Genomic DNA, 21498 nt, shown 5'->3' on the forward strand with positions numbered 1-21498 from the left:
TAGGCTGGTAGTCACAGCTTATAGCCTGGCAACTTGAATGACCCTGGCAATCATTAAGGTCTGGCCTAGCCTAACTCCCTTCCCCCAACCCAATGCCTCAGAGACGCACTGTCAATGTCGCTTGAATGTTCTCAGCTCGCCACCCTCATACCCTCTACAGCGAAACGATCAAAGACAAGCAAACGCGACAATTTGGTTGGAACACATCTATCCTAGATACACTCAGTTCACAGGGGATATGGCACGTATGTATGATAGGCTTCCTAATCTACATTAAAAATTTTAAATGGCTTCGCTTTCTGCTCACGGTCTCAAGGCAACAAATCAACGCGGTGTCGTTTCCAAAAGTTCATATGTCGGTGCTGCGTAATTTCCGGTTAAGGCCACCACTTTCATCAGTAGAAGAGTTGTGACGACCAAGCTCCTCCCGACCACCAGTACTCACGCACCGAGTGAAAATGAAATAAGACATTAGCGAGCTCGAAATATGGCTAAAACATTCTGGAAATATTTCAGGAGAGGCATATCCTCTCTGCTCTCCAAGAACAAAGGTAAGACAAGTGACCAGTGGAAGGATGGGGGGCGAGGTTGGGTGGTGTGGGCGTGTCCAGGCGCCCGTGTGACACCAAAGACTAAAGTTTTTAGTGTGGTTAAGGGCGTACCGCACCAGAGTGGCAATGGACTGGGAGATTTGGCCTAAAGTGGCGAGGATGGCTAGAGACACCACACATCTGCAGACAAAGGCTGTCCAGCTGTAGGTCACAATCAACATGTCAAGCGGGTGATTTAATGACCTCTTGCTTCACCATATAATCATTTGTGGAAGTAGGAATTTTCAACGCGAATATCGGCGTTGGTTTACCGGTGAAGAGCTAACACATTTATCGCCATCTTATCAGTCAGCATAATGCTTTAACTAGGCTACTAAAGGACACTATATTCATCGCATGGCGCGTGTAAAAGAAAAAGGCCATACAGTTGTTCTGTCTATATTAACTTGTGTTAGATATGATGCATAATCATATTCTCCAACAGTTGAATTGAGATATATGTTAATCATGGGGGAAAAAATCATTCTACTGGGTCCAGCTGAGGCGGCCATCTTTCAGAAAACGAACAGTTCCGACGCAAAGTTCACACCACAAACATTCTTAGCCACAATTGAGGCTGAGTTTGTTACTCGTACTTCATTTCAATCTTGGTTGTTGATATGCTATAACTTGTATCTTAGCTTTATTCATAAAGTTCTCCATAAAGAAAATTGCATTTTATCTAGTGAGTGTATCCTGTTTAGGTGTAAGCTTCTCGGTTATCTTAGTCACGTATCCCTTGTAATACATCTGCCACATCCGTTTCTTGTGGTAACTTACCGAGTTCTTGTCGCTTCAGTGTTGCACTCCTCGTTATACTGTATAGATCAGAGTGCTGTGTTGTGGTAGGATGTGACGTTGCACTCTTCTGTGATTATACGTTATCCATTAGAAGTGGATGTACTCGGGCGCCTGTTCAAAGATTACGTGGAAGGTTTTTGCGACATAGTGGAAGATGGCGGATTGATGATGTGTGGTCTTTATGACCATCTTTCCAAGATTGCGATGTTTTCTTTGATAATTTCGATAACATCTACAGTACCATCAAATTCAAGATTAAATGGGAAAAAGAAGTCAAACTAACCTTTCTTGATGTGGTGATAACTAGGGAATCTATGCTTTTCTCCTTCAAGATTTACGGGAAGCCTACCAAACTCAGAGACCATACCCATTATTTTTCAGGACATGATTCTTCTGTAAAAAAAAAAAAAGTCTTTAGATATGTCTTTGATTTTAAGAGCATTACGGATATGTGATCCCACACGTTTGGCAGTTATGATAACCCTAATTGGTTTGTGAAAAAGGCTTACTGGAAAGCCAGGAAGACATTTAATGCATCTCCTAACGAAAATGTGGAAAAGGGTGGTGTCAAAATCTTTGGTGTTGCCCTATTCTCCTAACTTAGCTCATGTAAGACAGGTATGAAAAAAAAGTGCTTTTAATGTGTCTTCCAGTACAAGAACACTATCAGTAAGACCTTATTTAAAAGTTGGCCATATCAGAAAATTGTGGGTATTTGTGCCGTCAGATTTAAAGCAATAAAGTAAAACAATAACAGATGCTACTGGCACAGTCTTTCAGTACGCAGAGACGACCACAGTAATGCACTCGCTAAACACTGGCAAAAAACGATCATCCTGTAAACATTATCAACCAGTCATATTATACCTCTTCCTCTGATTATGCAACCGTAACGTCATTGAATATTGTCTTAATTGCTAGCACTACAAACTTTAATTTGTTCCCAGGCGACTTTAAATCAACCAAATCATTGTGAAAGAATTATCAAGCAACGATAATATAAGAAAAGTGGTTGAATGTATGCACATCCCGGTACACATGCCAACCCACCCTGTACAGCCCCCTTTAACCCTCACACCCCTTTCTTTCCCTTAAACGGTTAGCACAGTGAATATATATACCTCAGCATGCCGGGGACAGGACAAGTTGTGTGTGTTGGTGTTGGGATTTAAAAAAAAAAAGAATATGAAGTTTGCACGAGATGAGGCAGATTGTCTCCGGGACACACATAGTACAGCATGTATTGAAAAATACATGTTGAATAGCATTATCTGAACTAGTGTGATTATGACATCAATATATATACCGCGCCCATGATTCGTAGCCGGGACTAGGTCGGGCGTAAATTCGTAATCAGCAGCGCCAACCACTACACAGCACTACGGATGACCGAATTACTTATGAGAATATTATTTTTATTTTGAATTATTGCTTCAAGCGACTAAAGGAATATCAAACTAAGGATGAGATCGTTATGCACTCGAGGATTACCATCCGTAAAAAGGCAATCAGCCTACTTGCCAGTCGAAGCAGTTTGTTAATCGCTTAACCACAGCAGTACGACCGTTAGGCACAATGATATAACCCGTGACTGAATAGCCTGTTCTTTGACCTTGACCAGTGGTACTTTTAAGCCTAGACTTGATAGATATTTAGCTTTAAATCCACGATTGACATTATGTGCACCTTAGCTATACTATGATTTTGCAGGTCTCCTCCTTCTGAAACATTTCAGTGTCATTCTGCTCACCCCACATTAATCCATGAGTTTCTGTTAGTGGTAAGGGAGATAATTTAGCCTGTTATGGTCCTGTCCGTGGTGATAACGACAATGTACAGAGTAACCTGTTATGATTCTGCTGCCGGTGATAACCACAGTGTATCTTGTTATAACCTTGACCATGGTAGTGTATACATCATAACCTGTCATTCCCAATCAAAAGCTTTTTTTTTTTTCCCATGCGTCCGTCAAGGATATTCCACATAGGGTCCTGTTGCAAAGAAATATTTCAAAATGAATGGTCCTCGTGAACTAATTAGATCTTCAGAAAAAATGTAAAAGTTCTCAAACTACAGCGGAAAAAAAAGTATTCATGAATAAAGAGAAATAATATCAGAGCCTGAGAAAATGATAGCAAACTGGATTTTAATAGGAAAACAAATGTCAAAGTGTTGTTATGGCCTGACAGCAGTTTAGACAAAGGATAATAGAAGGGAGTGCACCTCATAAGTGAAGGTGTCAGTAAACAAGGAAAATGGGGCAGTGCTGCGGTAGGGGTGTATTTTGCTGTACCAAGGATGACACCGACGGGCAACGAGGTAAGTCTTCAGTCCATACGTGACATTTCCTCTTATCATATTGGAAGTCATACCATTGTTACCATTTCGTTTATCATTTTCTTTCCCTTCATGCATATTTCTCCCTGGATATCATCTATTTTTTGTTTTTAACGTGACACAAAACTTATCAATTTCTTTCCCTTGATGCATATTTCTCCCTGGATATCAACTATTTTTTGTTTTTAGCGAGACACAAAACTACTTAAATTTTTAAGGTATTCCTTTCCTACCCACAACTATCAGTCCACCCAGCGACTGTATTTGAATTTGACTTAAATTTGACAAACAGAAATTTATTTCATTCCATATCACGTTCTTAGCACTAAATATTACTGCATTTCCACTGACGTATCTCATTTTTCTTTTGGGCACAGTGAGGTTAATGGCAGGGAAGATTTCATATGGCACAACTCTTGCTGCCTTTGCATAAGGCCGTCACCAAACGACCAGCCTAACCATTTTTGTTGTTGTTGTTGGTAGTGGCAACAAAGGCATACATCTGTGAGTGGCTTTGCACCTCCCTGCACTGCTTCAAAAGGTTGTTCTATCTGGGAAAAGACTGATCAGTCGAGGTGACTCACGACCCTGAGCAATACTCCCGTATCTATCCTTATCACGCCCGGCGTTTGGGTTTCACTCCTGAAGCACATATCTATCCTGTGGGATAATGCATTAATTCTGTAGACAGAAGCATTCAATATCTGTCCGTTGGGCACGAGTTATATATTACGGAGGAAGATTATAAAAAAAAGATTAAAAAACGGCACGACAAAAAAAAGAAAGCGAAACATCGTGTTGTTCGTGTTGATAAAGTATGATTATTGATGTGAACGAGACGGGACTAAATCCAACTTGTGTCCTGCTGTGATCTCGAATCACTAAGTATGACGATTTGAAATGTAGTGTTAAGTGTTTAATTCCAGTCTAGGGTGTGGTGGTGTGCTAGTTACATCCTGTCGTGATAAATCTTGAAGGTCAGAGACAGCTAGACTGATGATTACTTAAGCATTTCTCATACTGTTTTTACAGTCTTATAATCCTGTTCTAGGAATATTTGTTTGTGACATATCGAAGACTGGTATTGTTTGTAAAGGAATATCTCTTGAATTTATCCTAAGACGTCATTATTTTTCTCAGAGACGCCCTTTGTAATATCACACAGACTGCAGTGAAACGTTTTTGATATTCATTATGCTTTACATATGTTGTCTCTGACACCTAACTTGGTCCGTGTACGTTTCTCGCTTGATGTCTGACGTTGCTGACCTTTTATCCTTCCTGTCTCCACACATCGAGACATACTGTGGTTTTTCTTGTCTATTTTTTTCTTACCCTTCTTACCATAGTCTTTGTTGTTGATGTTAGGCTTCAAGAACTTATGTTCACTTGTAGTGCATTACCCAACGTTGTTAACCTTTTCAGTCAGAACTGTACAAAGATATTATGCTAGTAATTTGTACTCACTGGCGTTATTTTGGTATTATTCACTCTACCATTGGGCTTAAGGTCTTATATTCTTAGTCGTATAATCCTGTTCTAGGAATATTTGTTTCATTGACAGGGCGAAGACTGCTGTTGTTTGTTACGGAATGTCTCTTAAATTCATCTTACGGCGTCACTGTTTTTCTCAGAGACGCCTTTTGTAATATCATACAGGCTCTGGAAGCAGGGAATTTTGTAAGCTTTCTAAGTGAGAATGAATTTGTCTGCGGGGAACTTGAGATCAGGACGGGTGGAAGCACTTATAATCATGGATAAGGTAAGGAAGATCATGCCTTGAATATACCACCTTGAGGATGAATGGAAGAAATTGGAGTACATTGTTTGGGGACTGTGAAAAGTAGCAGGTAGCAGTAAAAGAGAATAAGAGCAACACAAATAAATCAAATTCAAGGATGCCTCTCAACATGGATATGGGTAAGGGTAGGAGACAACCAGAGTGAGTAGATTATGGGGAAGGAATACCCCGTAATCAAAGAATAACAGAGAGGAAGAGCGGGATCTATGAGATGATGTTGGGGGCTGAGAAGGAAAGCTGAAAAGCAGAGATAATTGAGGAAGAAAAGACTGAGGATTCTGAGTGAGAGAGTCAGGGCAAGATAATGAATAGACATAAAAGGAGGCTGGATACGTCGAGACAGTACAGGTACGGAAACGCATGAAACGATGGATGGAAGACGTAAGAGGGTAATCATCATTCAGGATGGTTATACACCAATGAAAAAATAAGAAATGAAAAATACTCTGAATAATATTGAAGGTGAGGGGGAGATACTTCGACGACAGAGGATAACATAAAGGCGGGCCACAACTCAGGTAAGGCGATCTGGAAGAAAGTTTTCAGATGCCAATCCGTGATGATCTTTGGGATAGAAAAGAACCATCTTCAGAACAAGGGAGAAAGAGAAGCATACGAAGAGGAAGTACGTAAAAAAAAAAAAAAAACATGATGTGGTGGACTTAACCATGTGCTCGTCTGGAAATAAAAGAAGCTAAAAAGATTGGTCGGTCAGGGCAAAGAAAAGAGAGAGAGAGAGAGAGAGAGAGAGAGAGAGAGAGAGAGAGACCAGGCAAAGGATAGAAAAATGAGAATTGGACGAAGCGGGAGTGAGAAACAACGTTTCCGGCTTCAAGTTGGCCGGGGTTTATTTGACAAAAATCAGAGTTCAGATCCAGATGCAAACCATATCTTTCTTACTGGTACAGCCTAAACTCCGTCATGATTGATCGATGATATCTCGGTATGAGTAAATAATACGTAAGTTTGAGGTTGATCCGCTCTTTAAATCTCGGAAAAGCAGTAACGTGAAGAATGTGCTTGAGGAAAACATTGCAACTTTCTTAGGTAAAGTCATCGAAAACCTTGTTCATCCAAGAAGATATCAACTAGAGAAAGGGGGGAAAAATACTAATTGCTACATTCGCAATTCGCAATGAACAAGAGACTGAGGACCTGATCTATATATTTCCATAAGTAATTGGACGAGCTGGATAAGTTTCGGCAAAATACGAGTCAATTAACTAAAGCGTCGTGGCGATACGGCTGTTGGGTTCTTAGACCCGCTCGGGCCCGTTTGTCACCCTACTCATTCATTGTTAGTGTACTCAGTGTATTCTCTATGCTTGCATATGCTTACTCCGTGCAATGTGCTCTTCATCCTAACTATAACCAGGTGTAATTTGCCTGTTCACGCTGAGACAAATAAAGCATTTTGGACGATATATATATATATATATATATATATATATATATATATATATATATATATATATATATATATATATATATATATATATATATATATATATATATATATGTATCAAAGCTGTTAAGTTCACAAGCTCTGTCAGTACTGCCACTCCTTGCGTGTCTCTTCCGTGCTCTCCCCATTTACTTTCGAGGTAGTTCTCTACCCAAGTGGTTTCACTTTATAATCATTTATCGCAATTGATAAAGGTAATAATAGAAATAATAGAAAGAGCGGAAAGGTTGGCAAATAGCTTAATCACTGACCGTGTCAGACCCCTATCAAGTAACTGGCGTTCACTAGTTTGAAGGTGTTTTTTATGTAATATCTTTAAGAACGTGAAGGGGCGTACAGAAACACAAGTAACACAACAAAGCGGTATCACTATGTAGGGGAATATTAGCGCATAAGCAAGCTGTTATTGCTGATGCAGGAGGTGAGGTCGGAATCCCATGGTGTTGCTGCAAGAGAGGTGTCGGTGCCTGGTGTCGTGGTGCTGTAAGCAGAATGGACGAAACTTTGTCTCCAAGCCCTGTGGTTCTGCTGCAAGGGTGAGATGTTGCGGAGGTCTCTTGGTTGTGCAATAGGAGGGAGAGGCATTGTTGAGATCCTGTGTTTCAGCTGCAGGGGCTTCAGAGACGTTGCCAAGGTTACATGGTGACTGGAGATTTCAAGCAGGGTTGTGTTTTATATCTGCCGCTAACTCATAGTGGTGGCACACAGCGTGTAGGGTCACAGAACACTTCGCATGCGTTATTCATGCTGGGATGTGAATTATAACCGTGGAGAAAAAGAAAAGCTGTAGAGGGAAGCATCAAGAAGGTGTTGGTTGGAGCTACGGACGAGAAGGGATTTGTATCACTGTAGGGTAAAGCAGGTGCGCCAGGTACCCCAGGCCCTTAACGCGAAGTTGCCATCGTGAGAAGAATCCCCGACGAGGACGATGTCAACAAACGAGAGGAGCCTTGTAGCAATGCAGGGAAGGCGTCACCAGAACACTAGCGTGAAGTATTCTCTTCACAATATCATGCATGATTCCTACCAGATTGTTTGTCGCTACTAAGCTTACGGTAATCACGATATTGTTGAGCATGAAAGTGTTTGCCGTTATTACAGTTTCATCTGTTGTGTTCCCAGCTGAGTAAAATAAGGGCACAGATTAAAGTCTACTGTGTGTGCTCAGTGACTTCGATCTCATCTTCATGTATTTCTAACAGTCTAGTCCCTCAAGTTAGTAGGTCAGGTGCATAAACTTGAGATGTCTTTGTTGCTCATCAATGTAGCAGGTTTTGTCTCCAATGCTTCCATCTAACATCCTGAGCGAGGCGAGAGCGTACCTTGCTAAAAATCTTGTCACTACCGAACTTGTATATACCACCACCTGATTTTACTTGGGCAGGAGGGAGTATTATCACTAGCGTCGGTAACAATTCTTCATTTCTTTCACCAGATGAACCCCCGTCTGAAAAGGACGTCAACAATTACGTGGACGTGGCTGACAACCACAACCAGCGAGACGACTATGAGTTGAGCCATACGACGACAACCCAACAACAACAGCCTTGGAAGGAGCCAACACAGGAGCCAGTCCGACCTCTGCCCATCGTGATGGCGATGCACCCTTTCATTGCCCGAGGCCCCACGGAGCTCAGCTTCCGGAAGGGAGACACCATGGAGATCTTTGATGACTCGTAAGTCCGTAACAAAAACAGTTTTATCTATCCTATTATTCTTAGTCGCTGTCACCCGCGTTAGCGAGGTAGCGCAAGGAAACTGACGAAAGCATGGCCCAACCCACCCACATACACATGTATGTACACAAATGCCCACACACGCACATATACATACCTATACATTTCAACGTATACATACATATACATACACAGACATATACATATATGCACATGTACATATTCATACTTGCTGCCTTCATCCATTCTCGTCGCCACCCCGCCACACATGAAATGGCACCCCCTCCCCCCGCGCGCGCGCGCGCGATGTAACGCTAGGAAAAGACAACAAAGGCCACATTCGTTCACACTCAGTCTCTAGCTGTCATGTGTAATGCAGTGAAACCACAGCTCCCTTTCCACATCCAGACCCCACAAAACTTTCCATGGTTTACCCTAGACGCTTCATATGCCGTGGTATGTTCAGGCCCCGATCGCTCAAAATCTTTTTCACTCCATCCTTCCACCTCCAATTTGGTCTCCCACTTCTCCTCGTTCCCTCCAACTCTAACACATACATCTTTGTCAATCTTTCCTCGCTCATTCTCTCCATGTGACAAAACCATTTCAATACACCCTTTTCTGCTCTCTCAACCACACTCTTTTTATTACCACACATCTCTCTCACCCTTTCAATACTTATTCGACCAAACCACCTCACACTACATATTGTCCTCAAACATTTCATTTACAGCACATCAACCCTCCTCCGAACAACCTTGTCTATAACTCATGTTTCGCAACCATATAACATTGTTGGAACCACTATTCCTTAAACATACCCAGAAGGAAAATATATTTGATAGCCCCTCTCCGTATCTTCGTCAGATATCAACAAGAGATATTTCCTCGCCTACTACTCAATTCTAGGATACCCTGTTTAAGAGAGGATAGGGCAAAACAAAGTACGCAGTGGTATCCTCTCTCTCTGTTGAAGCTCATTTACGTAAATTCCACAGGAAAAAGACTATTGTAGCTATTGGCAATATCGACTTCATTTTTGGGGAAATTGTAAATAAATTACGATAAAAAAAATGTAGGAAATGTTTAAAGGCCCCCGCACAGACATCAGAGGAAGATGAAATATCATATGATAGGATAGCAGAAATGTGTAATGAACAAGATTCTGTCACAGAAGATTTTGACATACCGTATCTGAATGGGGAGTATTGCTTTCCAGTAGCTCCGGCCATGGACTCTACCTAAATTTGCTTGATAATACCCCTATCCAATCAGTCGAGAAACCTACTCGCGACAAGAATACATTAGATTTAGTTCTTACTACAAATGGGGATCTCATTAATGATGTTGAAGTTGAGAAAAGTTTGTTAAAAGTGATTACCGACAAATTACTTTTTTAAGTTGCTTTTAACACTGCATGTAATGTTCAAAATGTTAGTCGCGAAAAAAATTTCCCGATTTTAAACGTGCAAATTTCAATGATCTCATTAGTCTTGACAGACAAACCTGGGATGATAGGCAGTGAAAATGGCATGAAAGTATTTTGGAAAAACCTCACGAAAAAAAACCCTTAAAGTAGGTAAAATAGTGAAATAAAAAGTGATTGTTGTCTAAGAAATTAGCTTATAAGAAACTAGGAGAAACCAATGACCAACATAGTATTTGCGTAGAGAAAGTGAGAGAGCAAAAGGCCAAAGTATCAATATGAAGCATATATTGCTGTAAATAGCAAAAAAACAAAAGGAATTCTAAAGAATTTTACGGTTATGTTAGAAGCAGGAGTCAAGTCATTACCCAGTCAATAGGTCTATTGCTTCCAGAAAACGGTGACTTTGTTCAAGACAACGAGGCCATGGCAAAGATATGAATGACTTATGCATCTGCATTTACGATTTATGATACAAACTATATCCCAAATAAGAAAAGGGAACGTTTTTCAACTAATTGACATAAAAGCCGAATACATACGTTCAGCAAGAAACGGAATGAAAAATAAAACGGCAGGACCTGAAAAGTTTTATCCGAGATCAATGAAAGAGACGAAAAATAAGATAATTAAGCCCTTGACTGCTATTTTCAGTATGTCACTTGCTACAGGAAAGTTCCAGATAAAGGGAAGTTTGGCTTCAGTGGAAAGGAAATTGGTTGACGGGCCATAAACGAAAAGTGGCAATTAATGGTCAAATCTCAGAATAGTTATACGTAACACGTCTTGGGAACGGTTCTCTTTCTCATACATATTCATGATGTTGATAATGGGCTGCATTGTCGGGATCAAAATTCGCTAATGATACAAAGCTAGGATATAAATCTTCAAATGAACTTGAACGACTGCAGCTTCCAAAATGATATTGGCACACTGATACTCTGAGCTCATAAGTGGCAAATGAATTTTGATATCGACAAGTTCAAAATCTTAAATATTGGTAGTAAAAAGAAAAAGGCAAGCTACAGTATGAATTTCGTTGGCCTGCTAAAGTAAATGAGGAAAAATACGAGAGTATAATTTCTGGTGACCTAAATCCAGGTAAGCAGTGCACAGAAGCAATGCAAAGTGCAAACAAAATTCTTGGTTTCATGGGTAGAGCCTTCAAATTTGAGACCAGAGAAACCACCCTTAGTCTTTACAATTCATTGGTTCGTCCTCATCTTGGAGAGAGAGAGAGAGAGAGAGAGAGAGAGAGAGAGAGAGAGAGAGAGAGAGAGAGAGAGAGAGAGAGAGAGAGAGAGAGAGAGAGAGAGAGAGAGAGAGAATGGAGTACAGTGTCATGCTACTAAGATGATTCCCGGACTAATAATAAAATTCTACGTGATGAGATTAAACGACTTGAATCTAGCTTAGAAAAAAGAAGATTAAGGGGTGATCAATTACAAGTATTCAAAGTGATTAACGGCCTTTATAAGCTTGATCTCTCAAGTTACCCCAAGACTTGATTCTTCTGATTTTACTCGTAGTAATGGGTACAGACTCGTGGGCATACGATTTACCTTGAATGAAGCGAAGTACTTTTTCTTCAACAGGATTTGTTAACATATGGAACAATTTTACCAAATAGAATGGTTGAAAGCAGTACTATAGATACGTTTAAGAATAGACCTGATAAATACTTCACTTCAAGTTCATGACTCACAATTTGTGCCTCCGGTCAAGATTACAATTTGCAGGTAATTCTCATTGAATTCTACGTACGCCTTCTAACTTTTGTCACACTACTGCATTCTACTAGTTTCTGATATCTTCCACAGTCACAAACACCCTCGAAAGGACCCAGTGTTCTATTGCTGTTTGAATTCCTTTGTAGCGTGAGCAAGAAGGGTCTCGTGATATGCTGAAACGGTGTTTGTCGTGACAAAGTGACTGGTGATGTCTAGGCTCAGGAGCTTAATCGGAAGTGTGACTCATGTTTGCCTAAGGATTGTGGTTTCTGATGGGAGTATGTCTTGCGGGATGGAGGTTTAAAATTGCGTTAGGAGATCGGTCTTTGCCACTTGTCGGGTAATTTCAGTGTGCATGTGCTTTGTTGTGTTATGTTCGTTGGGTAACCACGACATGCATCGATATACCATTGTCAGGACTACCATACGTTTAAATGTACCTATTTTTTTCCCTGACAGACACTGTTACGATTATTATCTCTCCCACTCTTTTTCTGAAAAAGAGTTTCTAATGCATTGTGATTTTACAGGGACACAGACTGGTGGTTTGCACGGCATATGGAGACGCAAATGGAAGGCTACGTGCCCGTACCCTACATTGCCTCTTCCTCTTCCCTCGAATGTCAAGAGTAAGTATGTGTACTGTGGTTACCTGTTCATACTATATGGAGAGGGTTTAAGACTTGTGACATCATCTCTTGAACTCTGTCTTTAACACAAATTTTTTTTTATACCGTTAGCAGCTACAGTTTCATCATTTACTTTATTGCATTGATCCATTTATTAGATACTATGAACATACTTCTTTGTATCTTTTCTAACTTTATCTTTGCTTCCATGGTCTCAGATTGCTCTATCTTTGCATCTTTTAAACAACTCTTAAAAAGCTGTTGGTGGCCAAGTTTATGGTCACTAACCTCTGTGTAAATCCGCTGTTGTAATTCTTGTACTATGTCTTTGTTACCCTCCAATGGATATTCTGTGCTAGCTCTTAATGCCTCTATTAAGTGTGCTAACCAAGCTTGAGAAGCATACTCTAGTTTCTGGATTAATATACATTTGGAAAACAGATTGCTGAAGTCTCTTATTCATGTACTTAAATATGATACTAGTACTTCTTAGCATAGTTTTTCTCTTTAACAATTTTTCCTAAGGTAGAATTTTGGTGACAAGTACAGTGTCAGCTCCCAGTGCCTTCTCACACCAATTGTTGCAGCTTATTTAGTGGACGATTATATTATGAAGACTCTTTTTCAGTGACCCATCATCATTTACATTCACTAGAGAAGAGTTTTTACAACCAAGCTTCAACCAACTGTAGAGTTTTCAGGGTCCCTTGTGCGTTGATGATATCATCATCATTCTATACTTTCCTCATGATCCTGGCATCATCTACAAATATATCTGAGCTCAGTTGGTCGGGTAAATTATCTACATAAATAAAGAATAACAGTGGTCCAAGACCGAGCCCCACGGCATGTCATTGGCAACTCCAACCCATACTTTTTTTTTGTGTGTGTGTGTGTCCTTTATTCCCTTTCACTAATTTTCTGTCCATTGAAAGAGTTTGCACCTTATACCTACCTGAAAATCCAGTTTATCGTCCTCTTATTTGGTGTACTTTTAAATATTTTCTAAAACTTATAGAACTCACAATTCATCCATCTAGTTTAAATCAAAGCTAATTTTCTTCTAAGAGATATGTCGTACACGAGTCCTTTTCCTAAACTCCATGTTGTTTGTCAGATGATTTCTCCTTTGAAAGTACTCACCTTTTTTTGTTTTGTTTTGTTTTTATGTATTCTAGTGTTAACAGATCACACTTGTAGTTGTGCACATTTTCCCAGTCCCCTTTCTTGAAGATAAACATGAAATTCGTTTTCTTCCACATTCCTTCCAGTGATAAACAAAATTATATTTCAATTTCATGGTCTGTTAAGCATATGTGCTCATTCTTTCAGCACCCATGGAGACGCTTCATCGGGACCATACGCCTTTTATGGGTCAAGCCCCTTTAGGAGTCTGTCTTTCTAGCAATGTCAATGCTTTCCATGGTCTCTATCCCATCCCTTCTCCCCGAGGATATACGGACTTCCACTGTGAAAATACTTAAAACTGCAATTTAGTTTAAGTATCCTTACATCATTCTCTGTGGTTCAGTGCTTGTTCCCGATCTCCTTTCATAAAGATGCATGACAGTTGCCCTTTCCCTTTCCATTTTGTCTCCCCAGTGGCATCTTGAACATCATATCAAGGGGTTGATCTTGTATATCTGCACGTCTTCAGCACATATGGTGGCATTTTATCTGGACCATGAGCCTTGCGAGTCTATAAACTTTTTTTTTTGTCAGCTAAAGAAACATGGGATATTGAATGCCCTAATCAAGACCATCTCATTAACGCTCCCACCCCTTAGTTCCCTTCTACGACAAGCAGGGAATACATGGGCAGTATTCTTTCTCGCTAATCCCAGGGATAATGTATATATGAAACAAAATTCAAGGGTTTGGAGGCGTCTTAGGAGCAAAGTCAGAGGTTAGTGTGAGGACAAGAGCTAACGAAAGAGTATCACTACTACTAAAGCAGTTGTGGCAGTCTGTTATGGTGTAAGGAAGTAAATTCTAGACTGATGCGAGTAAAAAAGAAAGTGGGTGGCAAGAGATGGGTAATTTTTGGTGCTTATGCACCTGCCCATGAGAAGAATAATGAGACAAGTGTTTTGGAATTAGCTGAGTGTGTCAGCAATTTCTATGAATGAGACCGGGTATTAGTGATGGATGATTTAAATGCGAAGGTAAGTAAGGTGCCATCTGAGGATATTATTGGATTGCATGGGATATTCAGTGCTATCAGTAGAAATAAAGAAGAGCTTATGGAGTTTGTGTGCTGAAAAAAAATACTGGTGATTGGGAATACCTGGTTTAAAAAGAGGGATATACACAAGTACACGTATGTGAGTAGGAGAGATGGTCACCGGGAAATATCAGATTACATATCATTTGACAGGAATGTAAAAGAGACTTTTGGATTTAAATTTGCTGAGAGGGGCAGCTGGTGGGATGTCTGATGACTCTCTTGTGGAGGCGAGGTTGAAGATTAGAGATTCCAGAAGAGGAAACAAATTCGAGGAGAAAAGTGGTGAGAGTAAGTGAAATTGGAAAGGAGACTTGTGTGAAGTAATACCAGCAGAGACGGAGTGTAGAATAGCAAATGGTGAGAGTGAATGACGTGAGGGGAGTGGGTGAGAAATGGAAAGTATTTAGGGAAGCTGTGATGACATGTGCAAAAGATGCATGTGGCACGCAATGGGTCGGAGATTGGCAGATTAGAAAGGCTAGTGAGTGGCGGGATGAGGCAAAGTCGCTAGTGAAAGAGAAAAGAGGCATTTGGGTTTTACTTACTGGAAAGGAGTGCAAATGATTGGAGGATATATAAGAGAAAGAGGCAGGAGGCCGAGAGGAAGGTGAGGGGGTTGAAAAATAGGGCAAATGAGAGTTGGGGTAAAGAGTATCATTAAACTTTAGGGAAAAGAAAAAGATGTTTTGGAAGGAAGTGAAAAATGTGCGTAAGACAAGAGATCAAATGGGAACATCGGTGAAGGGGGGGAAAAGGGGAAGTGATATCAGATAGTGAAGAAGTGAGGAAAAGGTGGTGAGAGTATTTTGCAGGATTGTTAAATGTCTTTGACGGTAAATTTGCAGATATAGGGTGTTCTGCGAAGTGAAAGTCATGGAGAGTGGTTTGAAGAGAGGAGGTAGTGAAAGCCTTGCCGATGATGAAATGTGGCAAGGCCGCTGGTGTGGATTGTATTGCTCTTGACTTTGAGAGAGGGGGTAACTGTGTTGATGATGAGTTGGTGAGGATGGATATTCAATGTATTCATGAATCAAGGCTGTGGATAGGGAGCTGTGGTTTTGGTGCAGTACATATGACGGCTAGGGACTGAGTGTGAACGAATGTGGCCTTTTTTTTGACCGTTTTCTTGGCGCTACCTCACTGATGCAGGAGGTGGTGATGCTATTTCCTGTGGGGCAGAGTGGCGCCGGAATGGATGAAGGCAAGTATGAACATGTACATGTTTATACATGTGTTTGTATAAGTACGTGTATGTGCATTAATGTATGTGTGGATAGGTCGTTCGTCTGTTTCCTGGCAATACCTTGCTGAAACGGAAAACGGCAATCAAGTATTAAATATTTTTTCTTTCATACATATTCGCCACTTCCTGCGTTAGCGAGTTAGTGTTAAGAACAGAGAACTGAGCCTCACATGGAAAATCCTCAATTGGCCTCCTTCTCTGTTCCTTCTATTGGAAAAGTAAAAACTGGAGGGGAGGATTTCCAGCCCCCCGCTCCCTCCCCTTTAACAGCATGCAGGGAATACATGGGAAGTTTTCTTTCTCCCCTATCTCCAGTGACAATATATATATATATATATATATATATATATATATATATATATATATATATATATATATATATATATATATATATATATATATTCTTTTTATTTTTGTATTATACTTAATCGCTGTCCCCCGCACTAGCGAGGTAGAGCAAGGAAACAGACAAAAGAATGGTCCAACCCACCCACATACATAGGCATATGCATGAGCGCCCACACATGCACATATACATAACTATACATTTAAACGTATACATACATATACATACACAGACATATACATATTCATACTTGCTGCCTTCATCCATTCCCGTCGCCACCCCGACACATGAAACAGCTGCCCCCCTCCCCCCAAGCGCACGAGGTAGCGCTAGGAAAAGACAACACAGGCCACATTCATTCACACTCAGTCTCTAGCAGTCATGTGTAATGCACAGAAACCACAGCTCCCTTTCCACATCCAGGCCCCACAAAACTTTCCATGGTTTACCCCAGACGCTTCACGTGCCCTGGTTCAATTCACTGACAGCACGTCGACCCCGGTATACCACACTGTTCCAGTTCACTCAATTCCTTGCATGCCTTTCATCCTCCTGTATGTTCAGGCCCCGATCCCTCAAAATCTTTTTCACTCTATTCTTCCACCTCCAATTTGGTCTCCCACTTCTCGTTTCTTCCATCTCTGAAACGTATATCCTCTTTGTCAATCTTTCTTCTGTCATTCTCTCCAAGTGACCAAACCATTTCAATACACACTCTTCTGCCCTCTCAACCACACTCTTTTATTTCCACACATCTCTCTTACCCATTCATTACTTACTTGATCAAACCACCTCATACCACATATTGTCCTCAAACATTTCATTTCTAACACATCCACCCTCCTCTGCACAACCTTATCTATAGCCCATGCCTCGCAACCATATAACATTGCTCTCCTAGATAAGGTTCTTGCCTTCCACACATTCGTCAATGCTCCCAGAACCTTCGCCCCCTTCCCCACCCTGTGACTCACTTCTGCTTCCATGGTTCCATCTACTGCTAAATCCACTCCCAGATATCTACAACACTTCACTTCCTCCAGTTTTTCTCCATTAAAACTTACCTTTCAATTAACTTGTCCCTCAACCCTTCTGAACCTAATAACCTTGTTCTTATTCACATTTCCTCTCAGCTTTCTTCTTTCACATAATTTACCAAACTCAGTCACCAACTTCTGCAGTTTCTCACCCGAATCAGCCACCAGCACTGCATCATCAGTGAACAACAACTGACTCACTTCCCAAGCCCTCTCATCCACAACAGATTGCATACTTGCCCCTCTCTCCAAAACTCTTGCATTCATCTCCCTAACAACCCCATCCATAAACAAATTAAACAACCATAGAGACATCATGCACCCCTGCTGCAAACTGACATTAACTGGGAACCAATCACTTTCCTCTCTTCCTACTCGTACACATGCCTTAAATCCTTAATAAAAACTTTTCACTGCTTCTAGCAACTTACCTCCCACACCATATACTCTTAATACCTCCCACAAAGCATCTCTATCAACTCTTATCATATGCCTTCTCCAGATCCATAAATGCTACAAACAAATCTAACTGTTTTTCTGAGTATGTCTCACATACATTCTTCAAAGCAAACACCTGATCCACACATCGTCTACCAGTTCTGAAACTACATTGCCTTCACCCTCTCAATCAATACCCTTCCATATAATTTTCCAGGAATACTCAACAAACTTATACCTCTGTAATTTAAACACTCACCTTTATCCCCTTTGCCTTTGCACAACGGCACTATGCATGCATTCCGCCAATCTTCAGGCACTTCACCATGAACCATACATACATTGAATATCCTTACCAACCAGGCAACAACACAGTCACCCTCTTTTTTAATAAATTCCACAGCAATACCATCCAAACCCACTGCCTTGCCGGCTTTCATTTTCCACAATGCTTTCACTACCTCTTCTCTGTTCACTAAACCATTCTCCCTGACCCTCTCACTTCGCACACCACCTCGACCAAAACACCCTATATCTGCCACTCTATCATCAAATGCATTCAAAAAACCTTCAAAATACTCACTCCCTCTCCTTCTTACTTCACCACTACTTGTTAGTATCTCGCCATTGGCTCCCTTCACTGATGTTCCCATTTGTTCTCTTGTCTTACACACTTTATTTACCTCCTTCCAAAACATCTTTTTATTCTCCCCAAAACTGATTGATACTCTCTCACCCCAATTCTCATTTGCCCTTTTTCAGCTCTTGCATCTTTCTCTTGACCTCCTGCCTCTTTCTTTAATACATCTCCCGGTCATTCGCACTACTTCCCTGCAAAAATCGTCCAAATGCCTCTCTCTTCTCTTTCACTAACAATCTTACTTCTTCATCCCACCACTCGCTACCCTTTCTAATCTACCCATCTCCCACCTTTCTCATGCCACAAGCATCTTTTGCGCAAGCCATCACTGCTTCCCTAAATACATTCCACCCCCACTCCCCTTGCATCATTTGCTCTCACCTTTTTCCATTCTGCACTCAATCTCTCCTGGTACTTCCTCACACAAGTCTCCTTTCCAAGCTCACTTACTCTCACCACTCTCTTCACCCCAATATTCTCTCTTCTTTTTCTGAAAACCCTCTACAAATCTTCACCTTCACCTCCACAAGATAATGATCTGACATCCCTCCAGTTACCCCTCTCAGCACATTAACATCCAAAAGTCTCTCTTTCACGCGCCTATTGATTAACATGTTATCCAATAACGCTCTCTGGCCATCTCTCCTACTTACATACATATACTTATGTATATCTCTCTTTTTAGTCCAGGTATTCCCAATCACCAGTCCTTTTTCAGCAGACAAATCTACAAGCTCTTCACCATTTCCATTTACAACACTGAACACCCCATGTACACCAATTATACCCTCTACTGCCACATTACTCACCTTTGCATTCAAATCACCCATTACTATAACCTGGTCTCATGCATCAAAGCTGCAAACACAATCACCCATTACTATAACCCGGTCTCGTGCATCAAAGCTGCAAACACACTCACTCAGCTGCTCCCAAAACACTTGTCTCTCATGATCTTCTTCCCATGACCAGGCGCATAGGCACCAATAATCACCCATCTCTCTCTATCCACTTTCACTTTTACCCATATCAATCTAGAGTTTACTTTCTTACACTCTATCACATACTCCCACAACTGCTTCAGGAGTAGTGCTACTCCTTCCTTTGCTCTTGCCTTCTTGCCAACCCGATTTACTCCCAAGACATTCCCAAACCATTCTTCCCCTTTACCCTTGAGCTTCGTTTCACTCAGAGCCAAAACATCCAGGTTCCTTCCCTGAAACATACTACCAATCTCCTTTCTTCTCATCTTTGTTACATCCAAACACATTGAGACACCCCAGTCTGAGCCTTCGAGGAGGTTGAGCACTCCCCGCATGACTCCTTCTGTTTCCCCTCTTAGAAAGTTAAAATGCAAGGAGGGGAGGGTTTCTATATCAACCAACCCCTTGGGAATATGAACAGAAAAGGTGGGATTAATGTAAACACAATTGGCATATCTTGCAGACATATTTAGCAAACTGAGTATGTTAAATTTGTCTCTGCATGATAATGATACAAACATTCTTAACTTATATGATTAAGTTGGTTATTTTCATACAAACATCTTAGAAACTCATGCTAGCTGACTCTGCTGTCAGCAAAAGGTAGGGCTCATGTAGTTGAGTAATGGCCACTCCCATGATCCCTGCAAATTTAATGCATACTCTTGTGACTACACTTTATTGTGACTGCCACCAGTGAGAGAGAGGGCTCAAGTGGTAGTGTATTGGCCCTTCCCAGTACCCTAGCTAACTCAAGGATTATCCCGTCCCCTACCCTTGGAGCAACCCATTAGGAAGTAGGTTGTTGATAACAGCCACTCAGGGTGGTACTACTCTCCTGACTGAAGAGTGTTAAAGTGGTGCCCAGAAGCATCTTACACTCTCCATGTCAGGATTGTTGTTTTTACTTTGTCTCATTAAAATGGGACTACCAGGCTAGTCTTACCATCTTCTTACTAGTACCACATACATAATCAGCCTTGCTTATTATTATTACTTTTTTCACATAAATACTCTTGCCAGTTCCTGTCTGCTCGAACATTTATGAGTATCAATATGACAGAATCTGTCAAATCTATGGCCCCTAGTCCCCAGCATCATGAGGTACTAAGAATCTCTGGGTTTCTGCTCGACTCTACTGTCAATGAGAGGGAGGGCTGTAGCAGTAGTAGCACCGGCCCCTCCCATGATCTTTCCCTCTCTGTGTGACTTTCCTCTTTTTCCGTTCACTATACCAACATTCAAAGTCTCTATAGTAACCTCTCCTAAGTTGAACACTATTTGTCTAGTACCTCTCCTAATATCTTGCGTCTCTCTGAGACACAGATGTCTTATGAAGTTCTCACTAGTCACTTTTTCATATCTAATTATAACCTCCACTTACAATTCTGGTTCAAGGGCGGTGTTTGTGCTTATTCCAACATAAATACACATGTTGCATGCCTGAAGGAACTTGAGCCTCTAAACTTTGATGTTATGTAGCTCAAAGGCTGTCTCCCTACTACCACACTTGTTCTCTGTTTTGCCTATTGCTCTCCTAATTCTACAAATTTTATATCCTTTGACTATCTAAACTCCTGCCATGAGACCATGACATCCTCTCACCCACAAGCTAAGATCCTCTGCCTTGGGGATTTCAAAGTTCACCTTAGGGAATGGCTGAATTCCTCCCATACGCATGTTGGAGGGATCAAAGCCCTCACATTCTCTATTCTCAATGATTTAGAGCAATTTATCTCCCACTCTTCCCATATACCTGACTGCTGTGAACACTTCCCTAATATCCTGGATTTTTCCTTACCTTTAGTTCATTTCATAAATACGCAATCTTGCCCATAATTGATTCATCTGATCACACTCATGAATGTATCTATTCTAACAGCACCTTCCCCTCCAGCAGCCCCTTCTAACCGAAAATGCTGGCACCTTAACAAAGCTGACTGGAATAATTTACGTAACTTCTTTTCTGACTTTCCTTGGTAAATTATTGTCTCTTATGTGGTGATGCTTCTGTCTCCACCAAACACATAACAGGTTAATCTTGCGGGAATGGAAACATTTATCCCCTCTTCATCCAGTCCATGGTACAACCATTCTTGTTCTGAGGCCATTCAGACAAGGGATAAGGC

General features: G+C 41.0%; 1 protein-coding gene across 5 annotated transcripts in view; it reads left to right on the forward strand.

Annotated features, from left to right (window-relative positions):
- The first annotated feature begins 379 nt into the window (after positions 1 to 379).
- Positions 380 to 21498, forward strand: part of LOC139751275 (tyrosine-protein kinase Src64B-like) — a 43931-nt gene continuing 22812 nt past the window's right edge. For 3 of the 5 annotated variants that reach the window (XM_071666586.1, XM_071666584.1, XM_071666582.1), the window contains exons 1-3: positions 380 to 551; positions 8430 to 8670; positions 12357 to 12455. In XM_071666586.1, coding sequence (XP_071522687.1) covers positions 488 to 551; positions 8430 to 8670; positions 12357 to 12455 — 404 coding nt within the window. In that variant the 5' untranslated portion in view covers positions 380 to 487. Of the gene's footprint in view, positions 552 to 1369; positions 1436 to 3364; positions 3711 to 8429; positions 8671 to 12356; positions 12456 to 21498 lie in introns of those variants that run through there. The other 2 variants (XM_071666585.1, XM_071666583.1) reach the window with 1 other exon arrangement.

This window comes from Panulirus ornatus, chromosome 11 (genome assembly GCF_036320965.1).
Source record: "Panulirus ornatus isolate Po-2019 chromosome 11, ASM3632096v1, whole genome shotgun sequence".
Classification (NCBI taxonomy): domain Eukaryota; kingdom Metazoa; phylum Arthropoda; class Malacostraca; order Decapoda; family Palinuridae; genus Panulirus; species Panulirus ornatus.